The sequence below is a fragment of the Neomonachus schauinslandi genome, chromosome X (genome assembly GCF_002201575.2).
Source record: "Neomonachus schauinslandi chromosome X, ASM220157v2, whole genome shotgun sequence".
Lineage (NCBI taxonomy): Eukaryota > Metazoa > Chordata > Mammalia > Carnivora > Phocidae > Neomonachus > Neomonachus schauinslandi.
The window spans coordinates 57,095,178-57,110,486 of record NC_058419.1 but is presented as its reverse complement, the minus strand read 5'-3'; the positions used below and the strand labels follow the sequence as shown (position 1 = coordinate 57,110,486).

Sequence of the window (15,309 nt, the reverse complement as noted above, 5' to 3'; positions counted from 1 at the left end):
AAGTTGCTGTCTATTTGGCATGGGTCATATAAGGTTTCAAAATGCACTAAAACTAAATTTGCTATTTATTTAGTTAATGTAGGTTTCAATTTTCTAAAGCAAAGAGTATTTGGTCAATGAAATTTTAAATGTTTTGATAAACAAAGACAAATTAAATCATAAATGACAACTGATAAAACATTTTTGCATGAATAATTATTACTCTTGTTATTATTTTAAATATCTATTTATTTATTTTAAAGGGCATGCCAGAGAAAGACAGTGGAGGGGAGGGGCAGAGGGAGAAGGAGAGAAAGAACTTCAAGCAGATGCCACACTGAGCATGGAGCCCAACGTGGCTCTCAATTCCACAACCCTAAGATCATGACCTGAGCTGAAATCAAGAGTTCAAAGCTCAACTAACTGAGCCACCCAGGCTCCCCAATGATTATTACTTTTTATAGCCATTACAAATATATAAATAGTTTTATCATTTTAAAGGCAAAATCATCATCATGTTTTTCACCAATCTCTGTTTCCAGTCTAATATAGGTACCAAACTAAAACAATATCATTAGTGAAAATGTCAGAATCTGCTTTGTTATCAACTATATTTGATTTTCAACTATTTTTGCACTTACCTCAGATGTAGACTCAAAGTCCTCTTTGCTGTAAGAGTGAAAAAAAAGGATAGACAACTTAAGAAAATGTATATAATGATCATACATAAATGTTAGTGTTCAAATTATATTATCTTACTTTTTGATATATCATAATAGCAACATTTAAATTTATAATTCAAATAAATTTTAAACTAACTAAAATGGAATTGACAAAAATAAAGATAATTTTCCTGGAACTAGCTAATCTATTAAAATGAATAATATCAAAATAACAAACCAAAAGAATATAAAGAATCAGTTACTGCCATCCATTAGCACCTGTTCATTTGTGGATAGATGTACAAGTCCTTGGCACTGGCAATAAGTGCTACCTGAGTGAATTAATAACAATAATAGTTGTTCTCTATTTCCACCTCCCTCCTGTATTGCTTACTTTCAGTGCTGAGTCCAGCTTCTCTCCATAGAGTCTTCAAGTTATTCATACCCTTTTCATCAAAATCAAAACTTGCAAGACAAGGCTAACTCATTCAATCTACACTACACTATATGGCAGTGACAAAACTTAAAATGTATTTGAATGTTTACATAGGGACAGGGACTTAAGCAACATGACCAAAATTCTAGTGGGATAATAGAACTTCTAGCATCAAAATGAATGTTTGGGCACCAGGGTTGGAAGACCCTTTGTGACGCCATGTTAGGTAGGCAAATGCTGCAAAAGAATTGTTAGTGATTATGCCAGTCTGCCACTTGCTCCTTTGGGGAATAATGAAAGTGGAAAAGGGTACAGTTCTAGAGTCAGTGGCAAGAGACAGGCCTTTATTTCTGCCTACTTGCTCTATCTGTGCTTAATTGAAGAACTGAGTACAAAATATATGGTGAATATACTTCTCAAATAAAAACACAGTAACACATGTCCTGACAGCAAGGCAGAATATTTTAAAGATGGTCATATAAAATCAGAGGTATATGAGTGCCACATCTTCAGTATAAGAAAAAAGTATTTTAGAGATACGTTAGGACATTAGCTCCTACCTTTACCTTCTAAGTAAGTGCTTATGAGTAATATATTGCTTACAGAGATAAGAGGGTCACTCACTGTATAAAACATCTTGCATACATTTAAAAAAAAGACTAATGTGGAAGAAGATAACTGAAGATTCAATTTCCTGAAGCATGACTACATATTTGCTGTTGTTTGTATGTATGTATGTGACATTTCCTGTGTTGCCCAAAATAGAAATTGTGGAGAGGCCCTAGAAATATAAATAAATAAATAAATAAATAAAATATCATGTACTTTTTGAATGCTTTATTAAAGTAATGGCATGCATATACTGGGAGTGACAACAAGTTAAAAATAATAATCAATGCAGTTTTAGTCATCTTTCATTACTATTAACTGGAATTATCACAGTATTAATGGACCTTTCTGTTAAAATTCCACTTCCCAAGCCAACCTAGTACATGTGTCCCTAGTCATTTCTTTCTACAAATAAGAAAACAAAACAAACAAATAAAGCAAGGAACAATCAACAGCACTTAATACTGCAATGTTTTAAAGTAACCAGAATGGTTTTGTGAGACAACTTTCCTTAATTCTGACCCTGAACCCACTCATTGCTTAATTGTAACATAGAAAAAGAAGAAAAGTGGGGACAAAAGGAGAGGACAAAAGAGGGGACAAAGGAGGGGACAAAAGAGAGAGAGTGAAAACAAAGACAGCAGAACAAGGAGGTGGAGAGGTCAACGTGAATTACATCTCCAACCTCACCAGGGGATGGTGGCTAGAATTACATTGGGCAGAAAACAACAACAACAACAACAACAACAACAAAAAACCCACAAAAAAACAAAACAAAAAAACAGTGGCAAGAGAGGAGGAGAACATGGCAGCAGAGTAGGAGGACCCTAGGTTCCTCAATTCCCATGAACACAACTAGAGTACTATCAAATCATCCTAAACATCCTAGAAATTGACCTGAAGACTGACAGAACAAACTTCACAACTAAAGGGAGACAAGAGGCCACATCAAAGAAAGTAGGAAGTATGGAGATGTGGTTTAAGGGAAAAACTGATTCTGGGTGCTGTGAAGGGGAGAGCCATGGTCACGGAGAATGGTGAGAGAGAGAGAGAGAGGAGCACACAGGGAAACCCACATGGAGAATGTTTTCCCAAAGCCATTGGCTTGGCCAATGAGAAGGGCTGAATTTAGTTAGACCTTGCAACCAGCAGGGCTTAAAGCCTGGTTTTAAAGGACAGCAGGTTTGGCTGAGATAGAGCCCTGAGAGCACTGCTCTGCTTCTGGAGAGAAGGCAGGCAAACAACCTGGGGGCAGATGGTATGGCAACAAAGATCTGAAGTATGCCTCAGGCACACAGTGGAGAGATTATACACTGCTCTCAGAGCTCGTCGCTGAGAGGCAGCTTTCACAGAGGCCTCTCTGAGAAGAAAGGAGCTGGCTGGCAACATTTTCTACCCCGACCCCAGCATAAACAGAGAGCCACCTGTAGTAAGCAGTTCAGTGGGGACACTGGCTGCCTAACTTGCTTATACCAACCCTACCTGCCTGTGCTTTGGTGGGACTGCCCTTCTAAGTCAAGCATACCTCAGTACCAACACAGTGGGCCCCTCTTCCAGAAGACCTGCCAAACCCCTGCTCACACTAGATCTGCAGGGCCTCAGTCCTGGTAAAGTTAGTGTCAGGTCTCATTTCACAAGCAGACCAGATCACACTGAGTAAAAACTCACCACATTCAGGCCAGGTACCAAACACTGCTCACAGCAGGCAAGGAGAGCCTAGGCAGATGACTGACCTGAAGGATACCACAGCCAAAATATCACCACAGAGTGCACACAGCACATATGAGAGACACTCCCTGAAGTGCCAGGCTCTGGGCACTAGAAAACCTCTTCCTCAGAAGGACATTAATTTCAGGAGCAGGAGACATAACCAGCTTTTCTTTTCTTTTTTTTTTTTTTAAGATTTTATTTATTTGTGAGAGAGAGAATGAGAGACAGAGAGCATGAGAGGGAGGAGGGTCAGAGGGAGAAGCAGACTCCCTGCTGAGCAGGGAGCCTGATGTGGGACTCGATCCTGGGACTCCAGGATCATGACCTGAGCCGAAGGCAGTCGCTTAACCAACTGAGCCACCCAGGCGCCCCATAACCGGCTTTTCTAACACAAAGAAGAAGGCAGACACTAAGACAAAATGCCAAGACAGAGAAACTTATCCCAAATGAAGGAAGAAGATAAGGCCACAGTCGTAGATCTAAGTGAAACAGATATAAGTAACAGGCCTGGTGGAGAATTTAAAGCAACATTCATAAGGATACTCACTGGGCTTCAGAAAAGAATGCAAGACATCAGTGAGGCCCTTATCACAGAGATAAAAAAGTCAAAAAAGAATCAGTCAGAGATCAATAATGCAATAAATGAGATTGGAAACAAACTTGATGCAATCAACAGCAGGCTGTAAGAAGCAGGGGAATGAATCAGTGACCCAGCAGATGAAATAATGGAAAATAATGAAGCTGAACAAAAGAGAGAAAGAAGAATTAATGTAATATGAGAATAGACTTAGGGAACTCAATGACTCCATCAAATGTAATAACATTCATATTATAGGAGTCACAGAAAAAAAAGAGAGAGAAAAGGGGGTAGAAAACTTATTTGAAGAAATAATAGATGAAAGTTTCCTTAATCTGCAGAAACAGACATCCCGATCCAGGAGGCACGGAGAACTCCTATCAAAATCATCAAAAGCAGGCCAACACCAAGACATATTGTAATTAAATTTGCAAAATATAGTGAAAAAGAAAACATCTTAAAAGCAACAAGACAGAAGTCCTTAATATACAAGGGAAGACTCATAAGTCTAGCTGCAGATTTCTCAACAGAAACTTGGCAAGCCAGAAGAGAGTAGCATGACATATTCAAAGTGCTGAAGGGGAAAAATCTGCAGTCAAGAATATTCTATCCAGCAAGGCTAACATGCAGAATAGGAGAGATATCTTCCCAGACAAACAAAAACTAAAAGAGTTCATGACCACTAAACCAGCTCTGCAAGAAATATTCAAGGGGACTCTGAGTGCAAAGGAAAGACCAACAGTGACAAAGACAAGAAAGAATGAGAGAAAATCTCCAGAAACAATGACAAAAAAGTAATAAATGCATATGAACCAATAATTATTTTGAATGTAAATGGACTAAATGCTCCAATCAAAAGACATAAGTGTCAGAATGGATTAAAAAACAAGACCCATCTATATGCTTCCTACAAAAGACCTATTTTAGACCTAAAGACACCTGTAGATTTAAAGTGAAGGGATGGGGGGATCTGGGTGGCTCAGTTGGTTAAGCGTCTGCCTTCAGCTCAGGTCATGATCCCAGGTCCTGGGATCGAGCCCCGCATCAGGCTCCCTGCTTGGCGGGGAGCCTGCTTCTCCCTCTTCCCTTACTCGTGCTCTCTCTCTTTCAAATAAATAAATAAAATCTTAAAAAAAAAAAAAGAAAGTGAAGGGATGGAGAAACATTTATCATACAAATGGATGTCTAAAGAAAGCCTGAGGAACAATACTTATATCACACAATCTAGACCTTAAAACAAGGACTGTAACAAGAGACAAAGAGGGGCAATATAATCATAAAGGGAAAAATCCAACAAGAAGATATAATAATTGTAAATATTTATGCACCCAACATGGGAGCACCCAAATACATAAAACAGATAATAACTAACATAAAGAAACTAATGGATAATAATACAATAATAGTAGGGAACTTTAACACCCCACTTACATCAATGGACAGATAATCCAAACAAAAAATCAACAAGAAAACAATGGCTTTGAATGACACACTGGACCAGATGGACTTAACAGATATATTCAGAACATTCCATCCTAAAACATGAGAATACACATTCTTTTCAAGTGCACGTAGGACATTCTCCAGAAGAGATCACATATTAGGTCACAAAACTGGCCCCAACAAATACATAAATTTGCAATCATACCATGCACCTTTTCTGACCACAACACTAGGAAAAAGACATCAACCACAAGAGAAAACTTGGAAAACCACAAATACATGGAGCTTAAGCAAAATGTTACTAAACAATGAATCAGACAAACAGGAAATCAAAGAAAAAAAATCCATGGAAACAAATGAAAATGAAAACAAAATTGTCCAAAACCTTTGGTATGCAGCAAAAGTGATCCAAAAGGGAAATATATAGCAATACAGGCCTACCTCAAGAAGCAAGGAAAATCTCAAATAAACAACCTAAACTTACACCTAAAGGAGCTACAAAAAGAAAGGAAGTAATAAAGATTAGAGCAGAAATAAATGATATAGAAATAAAAAAAGTAGAAAAACCAATGAAACCAGGAAATGGTTCTTTGAAAAAAATTAATAAAATTGATAAATCTCTAGTCAGAATTATCAAAAAAGATAAGCACCCTAATAAATGAAATTATAAGTAAGATAGGAAGAATAACAACTGACACCACAGTAATACAAACAATTATAAGAGAATATTATGAAAAGTTATATGCCAAGAAGTTGGACAACCTGGAAGAAGTGGATAAATTCCTAGAAAGATATAAATTACCAAAACTGAAACAGGAAGGAATAAAAAACTTGAACAGCAATAACCAGCAAAGAAGTTGAATCAGAAAACAAAAAACTCCCAACAAACAAAAGTCAGGGGCCAGATGGTTTCACAGGAAAATTCTACCAAACATTTAAAGAAAAGCTAATACCTATTCTTCTCAAACTATTGCATGAAATAGAAAAGGAAAGAAAACTTGCAAATTCATTCTATGAGGCCAGCATTACCCTGACACCAAAACCAGATAAAGACTCCACAAAAAAAAAAAAAAAGAGAGAGAGAGAGAAATACAGACCAATATCCCTGATGAACATGGATACAAAAATTCTCAATAAGATACTAGCAAACCAAATCCAACAATACATTAAAAAACATTCAGCACAATCAAGTGGGATTTATTCCTAGGTTGCAAGGGTGGTTCAATATTCACAAATCAATCAAGATAATACACCACATTAAAAAAAGAAAGGATAAGAATCACATGATCATTTCAATATATGCAAAGAAAGCATCTGACAAAGTATAACATCCATTCATGATAAAAACCCTCAGCAAAGTTTAGGGGTAACATGACCCCAACATAATAAAGGTCATATATAAAAACCCACGACTAATATCCTCAATGGGGAAAAACCAGAGCATTTCCCTAAGGTCAGGAACAAGACAGAGATGTTCACTCTCCCAGCTGTTATTTAACATAGTACTGGATGTCCTAGACACAGCAATCAGACAAGAAAAAGAAATAAAAGGCATCAAATCAGCAAGGAAGAAATCAAACTCTCACTATTTGCAGATGACAAGATACAATATATAGAAAACCCAAAAGACCCCACCAAAATTTCCTAGAGCTGATACAGGAATTCAGTAATCTTGTAGGACACAATATCACTATACAGAAATCTGTTGCATTTCTATACACCAGTAATGAAGCAGCCAAAAGAGAAATCAAAGAATCAATCCCATTTACAATTGTGACAAAAACAGTAAGATACCTAACCAAAGAAGCAAAAGACCTAGACTCTGAAAACTGTAAAACACTGATGAAAGAAATTGCAGAGGACACAAAGAAATGGAAAGACTTTCCATTCTTATGGGTTGGAAGAAAAAATATTGTTAAAATGTCTATGCTACCCAAAGCAATCTACACATTCAATGCAATCCCGATCAAAATACCATCAACATTTTTCACAGAGCTAGAAAAAACAATCCCAAAATTTGTATGGAATCAGAAAAGATCCTGAATAGCCAAAGGAATCTTGAAAAAGAAAAGCAAAGCTGGAGTAATCACAATTCTGGACTTCAAGTTATTTTACAAAGCTGTAGTGATCAAAACAGTATGGTACTGGCACAAAAATAGAAAAATAGATCAATAGAACAGAATAGAAAACCCAGAAATGAACCCACAACTATATGGTCAATTAATCTTCAACATAGCAGGAAAGAATATCCAAAGGGAAAAAAGGCACTCTCTTCAAAAAATGGTGTTGGGAAAAATGGACAGCATCATATAAAAGAATGAAACTAGACCACTTACACCAACTACCAAAAGAAATTCAAAATGGATTAAAGACCTAAATGTGAAACCTAGAACCATAAAAATCCTAGAGGAGAACACAGGTAACCTCTTTGACATCAGCCATAGCAACTTCTTCCTAGAAATGTCTCTCAAAGCAAGAGAAACAAAAGCAAAATTGAATTATCTTTTAAATTGAACTATTTGGACTTCATCAAAATAAAATCTTCTGCAAAGCGAAGGAAGCAATCAACAAAATAAAAGGCAACCTACAGAATTGGAGAAGATATTAGCAAATGACATATCTGATAAAGGTTTAGTACCCAAAATATGAAAAGAATTTATGAAACTCAACACCCAAAAAATGAATAATCCAACATAAAAATGGGCAGAAAGCATTATCAACAATAGCCAAACTATGGAGAGAGCCCAAATGTCCACTGACTGATGAATGGGTAAAGAAGATGTAGTGTGTGTATATATATATGCATATATATATATATATATATATATATATGCATATATATATACATATATATATATGCATATATATATATGCATATATATATACACACACTTATATATACACAATTATATGTATAATTATTATATTAATATTATTATATTAATGTATATATATAATGGAATATTAATCAGCCATCAAAAAAAATTAAAACTTGCCATTTGCAATGATGTGGATGGAGCTAGAATATATTATGCTCAGCGAAATAAGTCAGATAGAGAAAGAAAAATACCATATGATTTAACTCCTCTGTGGAATTTAAGAAACAAAACAGATGAACATATGGGAGGGGGGAAAAAGAGAGGGAAACAAACCATAAGAGACTCTTAATGACAGAGAACAAGCTGAGGATTGATGGAGGGAGATGGGTGGGGGATGGGCTAGATAAGTGAGGGGTATTAAGGAGGGCACTTGTTATGATGATCACTGGGCATTGTGTGTAAGTGATGAATCACTGAATTCTACTTCTGAAAACAGTATTGCACTTTATGTTAACTACCTAGAATTTATTTAATTTTTAAAGATTTTATTTATTTATTTGAAAGAGAGAGAGTAAATGAGAGAGAGAGAGCACAACCCAGGGGGAAGGGAAAAGGGAGAAGCAGACTCCCCAGTCTCCCCAATGAGGAGGGAGCCCAAAGTAGGGATTGATCCCACGACCCTGAGATCATGACCTGAGCTGAAGGCAGACGCTTAACCGACTGAGCCACCCAGGCACCCAAACTAACAAGAATTTAAACAGAAATCAAAAAAATTAAAATGGGCAGAAGACATGATTAGACATTTTCCCAAGAGAGAGAGAGCCAACAGACACATGAAAAGATGCTCACCATCACTGGTCATCAGGGAATACAAATCAAAACTACAATGAGATATTACTTCACTCCTGTCAGAATGGCTAAAATCAACAAGACAAGAAATGACAATTGTTGATAAGGGAGTGGAGAAAGGGGAACCTTCTTGCACGGTTGGTGGGAATGCAAACTGGTGCAGCCACTCTGGAAAACAGTATGGAGGTTCTTCAAAAAGTTAAAAATAGAACTACTCTAGGCTCCAGCAATTGCATGACTAGGTATTTACCCAAAGAATACAAAAATACTAACTCAAAGGGATACATGCACTCTGATGTTTATAGAAGCATTATTTACAATAGCCAAAGTATGGAAACAGCCCAAGTGTCCATCAACTGATGAATGGATAAAGAAGAGGTGAGATATATATAATGGAATATTACTCAGCCATAAAAAAGAATGATATCTTGCCCTTTGCAATGACATTGGTGGAGCTAGAGAGTATTATGCTAAGGGAAATAAGTCAGTCAGAGAAAGACAAATACCATATGATTTCACTCATATGTGGAATTTAAGAAACAAAACAAAAGAGCATGGGGAAAAAGAGAGAGACAAACCAAGAAACAGACTCTTAATTATAGAGAATAAACTGATGGTTACCAGAGGGGAGGTGTGTGGAGGATGGGTTAAGTAGGTGATAGGGATTAAGGAGTCCATTTGTTATGATGAGCACCAGTGTTGTATGGAAGTGTTGAATCATTATATTGTGCACCTGAAACTAATATTACACTGTATGTTAACTAACTGTAATTTAAATAAAAATTTTAAATTTTTTTAAAAAACAGTGACACTACTATATGCCATCTCACCTCTTAGGAAGGAAGGAATATAATAAGGAAAAACAAACAGAAAATAATGAAAGGTGGAAAAGAGGGAAGGAATAAAGAGAAAGAAACTGACAACCTTCTAACAGAAAGTCTTAATCACCAAAATTTTAAAAGACCCTCTCCACTGTGGAGTGTTTATTAATGTGGAGACACTACCTTTCTATTTCTTTTGTGTGTGTATTATTTTAGGTACTCTAAGAATTAAATTCAAGGCTTTGTATTGCTTAATCACATATTTAAGTTATCCATGTAAATTTATCAAAACCCCTCAATGAAAGTGTTGTTCCAAAACCACGGATTACACTTTTACTGGGATAATCACTATGAAATAACATAACTTCTTTTGTTCAGTTACTTTGTCTACTTCTAATTAGTATGAAACTAATAAATTTGGAATATATTCAACTCTCATTCTATAACCCTTTATTGAGTAGAAACTTTGTCAAATCCATGTGTTCTGAACTATTTTGGGGCAATACAAACCACAAATACTGTCTTACTTCATATAAACATAGTTGTTCCAAGACAAAATTTGAACAATGTCAAACCAGTCTAAATACTGTGAACTTTTCAAGTTTGATGATTCAAAAAATTGATAATTTCTTCAATTTTTCTGCATTATCTTAAATAATTTGGAGATATATGTCTAATACTGAAAGGTTAAGTGATTTGCCTAAGGAGAAAAGCTTCTCAGAATATGGGTTCTAATCTCAGATCTTTTGACCTTTGTGGCCTTAGGTAAGTGATTCTCAAACTTAAGCATATATCAGAGTCCTCTGGAGGTTTATTGCTGTCCCCTACTCCCTTAGTTTCTGATTCTGTAGTGCTATTTCCAAGTTCTCACATGATGCTGATACTGCTTGTAAGTGTATGTCTTCAATCATTTTTGGCTTATAACAAATCTAAGAGGTAAGTATTGTTATTATAATACCTATTTTACAGATGAAGAAACTGAAGTACAGAGAAAGTAAACAAGTTGCCTGACATTACACATCAAGTATGTAACAAAAGCTGAAACATAAGCCCAGGATATGAACTCTGGATCTAGAATCAGGGTACTTAAGACTAAGTCTCTATATGCTTTTGATTTTACAATGTGGTACTTTGATAGAAATATTCATATAGCATGATGAATGTACAGAGATGAACACTTGACCAAATTAAATATCTAAGAGAGGCTTTGTAGAAAAGCTGAGTCACAGTTTATAGGTAAAATAGTACTCAAAAATGTTTAATCCATTTCAAGCATTTAGTAGCTGTTGTGACCTTAAGTTAATAACTTACTCCCTTTGGGTCTCCATTTGAAACTTTCTAGGGTTACTGTACAAATTAGACAATATAGGAAAAGTACTTAGCACAGTGTCCTTGGCACTTAGTGTACACTCAATAAATAATTGACTACTCAGAGTGAGGGGGAAGATTTTAAGGTAGTGACCTTATGCAAATGGCTGGTTGTGTGAAATAGTTTTTTGGGTAATGAGAAAAGGTGTTTATTAGAATAAAACAATGAAGAAGGCCTAACTGAAGATGGAAATCATGCATTTATAATGACTCCATAAATGCCTGTGCTTTTCTCTAACTGTGCTCAACTGCATGGATGTAGCAGTAAAGAAGGCATTCAGTGTAGTTTTGATTTGCATTTCCCTGATGATCAGTGATGTTGAGCATCTTTTCATATGTATTTTGTTAGTTAACATGTAGTGCAACATTGGTTTCTGGAGTAAAATTTAGTGATTCATCACTTACATACAACACCCAGTGCTCGTCACAACAAATGCCCTTTTTAATACCTGTCACCCATCCAGCCCATCCCCTACCCATTTCCCTCCATCAACGCTCAGTTTGTTCCCTACTGTTAAGAGTCACTTATGGCTTGTTTCTCTCTCTCCTTTTTTTTTCTTTTCCCCCTTCCTATATGTTCATCTGTTTTCTTTATTAAATTCCAATTATGAGTGAGATAATATGGTATTTGTCTTTCTCTAACTTATTTCACTTAGCATAATACACTCTAGTTCCATCCATGTCATTGCAAATGACAAGCTTTCAATCTTTTTGATGGCTGAATAATATCCCATTGTATATATATACCATGTTTTCTCTATCCATTCATCAGTCAATGGGCATTTGGGATCTCTCCATAGTTTGGCTATTGTTGATAATGGTGCTATAAATATTGGGGCACATATATCCTTTGTATTCTGCCTATTTTTAATTGGATTGTTTGTTTTTTGTGTGTTGAGTTTTATAAGATAACTATAGAGAGCAAACATGGTTACCAGAAGGGAGGTGGGGGGGGGATGTGTTAAATAGGTGATGGGGATTAAGGAGGGCACTTATGATGAGCACTGGGTGATGTATGGAAGTGTTAAATCACTATATTGTATACCTGAAACTGATATTACACTGTGTGTTAACTAATTTGAATTTAAATAAAAACTTTAAAAAAATTTTTAAAAGAAGCATTCATATATTCAACAAATATTTATTGAACACCACACTAAACTAGTCACCATGCTAAACACCAAGGAAACCAGGGTAAATAAAACAGCCCTCACAAAGCCCTCTGAATTCTAGGGGTAGTGAGTGTTATGTATTGGACAGAGTAGATAGTGGTAAAAAGAAACAATAAATAAAGCAGAGAGCTAGACTACTCAAGAATTGGGATTATGCTAAGTGGGAGGAACAATAAGATAAGAAGGTAAGGCACTTGAGGATGTTAGTAAGAGAATGGTGTAGTCATGAATATGAAAGCAAGAAAAGTTAGGATGGAGTTAAAAATGGGGAGAAAGGATTGTAATAAATGGAGAGGGAAAAAGATGGATAAGAGATTAAAGATCTTTAAGAGGTAGAAGAATCCAGTTAGTGAAGTGTGAATTAGAAAAAAAAAATTTACCAACTTTCCTTTATCCTACATATTTTTCTGAATTTGTGGAGCTTTCCTAGAATTTGTCTGATAGTTGGCCATATATATGATGTGACTATGTAGTGAAAGGCAAATTTTGTAGCTTATGTAGCTTATGGAATTCATTTCAGGACATAATATGCTCTCATCTATGCATGAGTAGTTGATAAATTGTTTATGTGTATATATTTAAATACATATAATTATTTAGTATATAATTATAAAATATACATATTTGTATTTGTATTAATTTACAAAAACTTATATAATTTACATTTAATATATTATATGCAATGCAATATATATTTAAATAATACATAATATTTTCATAATATATAACACTAAATGTATATTAAACTCTGGCCTTTGTACATTGAGCATAAATCAATGGAAGATGAATAGTAGTGTATTGACAGTGGATGGTATCTTATATCATCAGTATAATATCTTATAACAAGTCATAGTATGCCATGAGTTTTTTGAGCTCCCTGTCCAAGAGGTTGCATTTGCCATCAAAGTATGTTACAAAAGAAGGTTCACAGAATTATTTACTGATCCTAAAAGGACTGGTGTGATCTCTTTTGATGATTTTCATGAAGTACATTAACTCTTAAAATGAGACATTTGCTCAAATATGCTCATATAGTTACCCTATTTCCCCAATAAAATACTAGAATTTTGGGGCACCTGGCTGGCTCAGTCAGTGGAGCATGTGACTCTTGATCTTGGGGGTTGTGAGTTTGAGCCCCTTGTTGGGTGTAGAGATTACTTAAAAATAAAACCCTAAAAAAAAGAAGTACTAGAGTTTTTTTGTGAACCTAAAACTGTTCTAAAAAATAAAGTACATTAAAAAATACCAAAGTATCATAAAATGTTTGATAGCTACATCGAGGCAAATGATATTATATATTTACAGTACCTTCCTCCAATTCTCTGCAAATGTTCTAATAAGCAATAATATAGATCTGTATTTTTACGGCTTAAATCCGCAAGTAACTCTCCAAAATATTTGGGGTCCAACTTTTCAGGGCCATCATCTTGAATTATCACCTGAAGAAAGCATCAAGTACAATTATAAACAACATTAAGTATTTCTAAGTTGATAGATGTTTTGATATTAAATGAGAAAAAGTTACATAACCTATTAATATAAGTAACTTATTACAAAGTCATCACATGAGTCAACCCACTAAATTTTCCTTACAACTGAGGTACACATTTTTCAATATGAAAGGAATTTAAAGGAAAAGCAACATTACAATAACATTTTCAATTTTATTTCACTAATCTAAATGATCTAATGAAAGCAAAACTTGAATAATTTATATAAAAATTCTTGAGATATATATATATAAAAGTAAAACAAGTAAATCAAAATCTCTAAATTGCCCATTATCACCACATGGCTTACTCTTCTGTTCCCTGTTGGAAAAGAACATGTTAATTATTTGAATTATACTGACATTAAAGAATTAATTTTATTTGGACTTGCATCTTCTCAGTGAAAGGCAGCGTAATTTATTAACATATATTAAAGTTAGATTAAATTAATCTTCTCAATTCAATATGTTTTTAGGTATTTCTTCTTATATTCCCTCCAGTTATTATTTGGACTGAATATCTAGTCAATCTGACATGGGAAAGAGTAGCTAAGGGTCAAATGTAGAAAATTCATAGACTTCAAAAACATTTGAAATCCTAAACACAATTACTATGAACAGTGTCCTAAATAACACCTATTCTATTGGCTTCATATAACTTGGTACCAAACTTTTCAAAAATGTTGACCACCTTGTCTTCCATCTCCAAACACTAACTGGAGGCTAATAACTTAGATTGCATTCCATACTACCTTTGATATTGCATGTGGGACCAAAGGTGTCCTATAAATGCATTTATTCCTAAGTATATATATGATAAATAGACTTCATATTTGACCACTAATACTTCCTTTTCAACTTGTCCTCTGAATGCAGACCCTAAAAATCATGTATGCTGAGGCAAATGGAAGATTTGCAAATATTGCAAAGTAAGCAAAGATGAGTTTTCATAACCATGTCTGTGATATGGTAAGTCATTTATAAAATACAGATAAATTGGGGTGCCTGGGTGGCACAGTCAGTTAAGTGTCTAACTCTTGGTTTCAGCTCAGGTCATGATCTCAGGGTCATGAGATCAAGCCCCATGTTAGGCTCCACACTCGGGGCAGAGTCTGCTTGAGAATCTCTCTCCTTCTCCTTCTTACCCTCCCACTCATGCTCACTCTCTCTCTCTCTAAAATAAATAAATCTTTAAAAAATACAGATAAATAGAAAATGCCATATTAAAAGTACAGAATAGTATCTTCATGTTTTCATTGATATATATATATATTTTTCACATTTTTGAAATTCTTGATGAATACACCACAATGTTATCTTTTTTTTTTTTTTTTTTTAAGATTTTATTTATTTATTTGAGAGAGAGAGAATGAGA

General features: G+C 34.9%; 1 protein-coding gene across 2 annotated transcripts in view; it reads right to left on the bottom strand.

Annotated features, from left to right (window-relative positions):
* The window catches only part of POF1B (POF1B actin binding protein), a 112,698-nt gene that overhangs the window by 30,908 nt on the left and 66,481 nt on the right, over nt 1–15,309 (bottom strand). For both annotated transcript variants that reach the window (XM_021679196.2, XM_021679117.1), the window contains exons 7-8: nt 13,754–13,884; nt 621–648 (exon numbers count right to left, since the gene is read on the bottom strand). In XM_021679196.2, the coding sequence (XP_021534871.1) occupies nt 621–648; nt 13,754–13,884 (159 nt within the window). The remainder of the gene's footprint in view (nt 1–620; nt 649–13,753; nt 13,885–15,309) is intronic.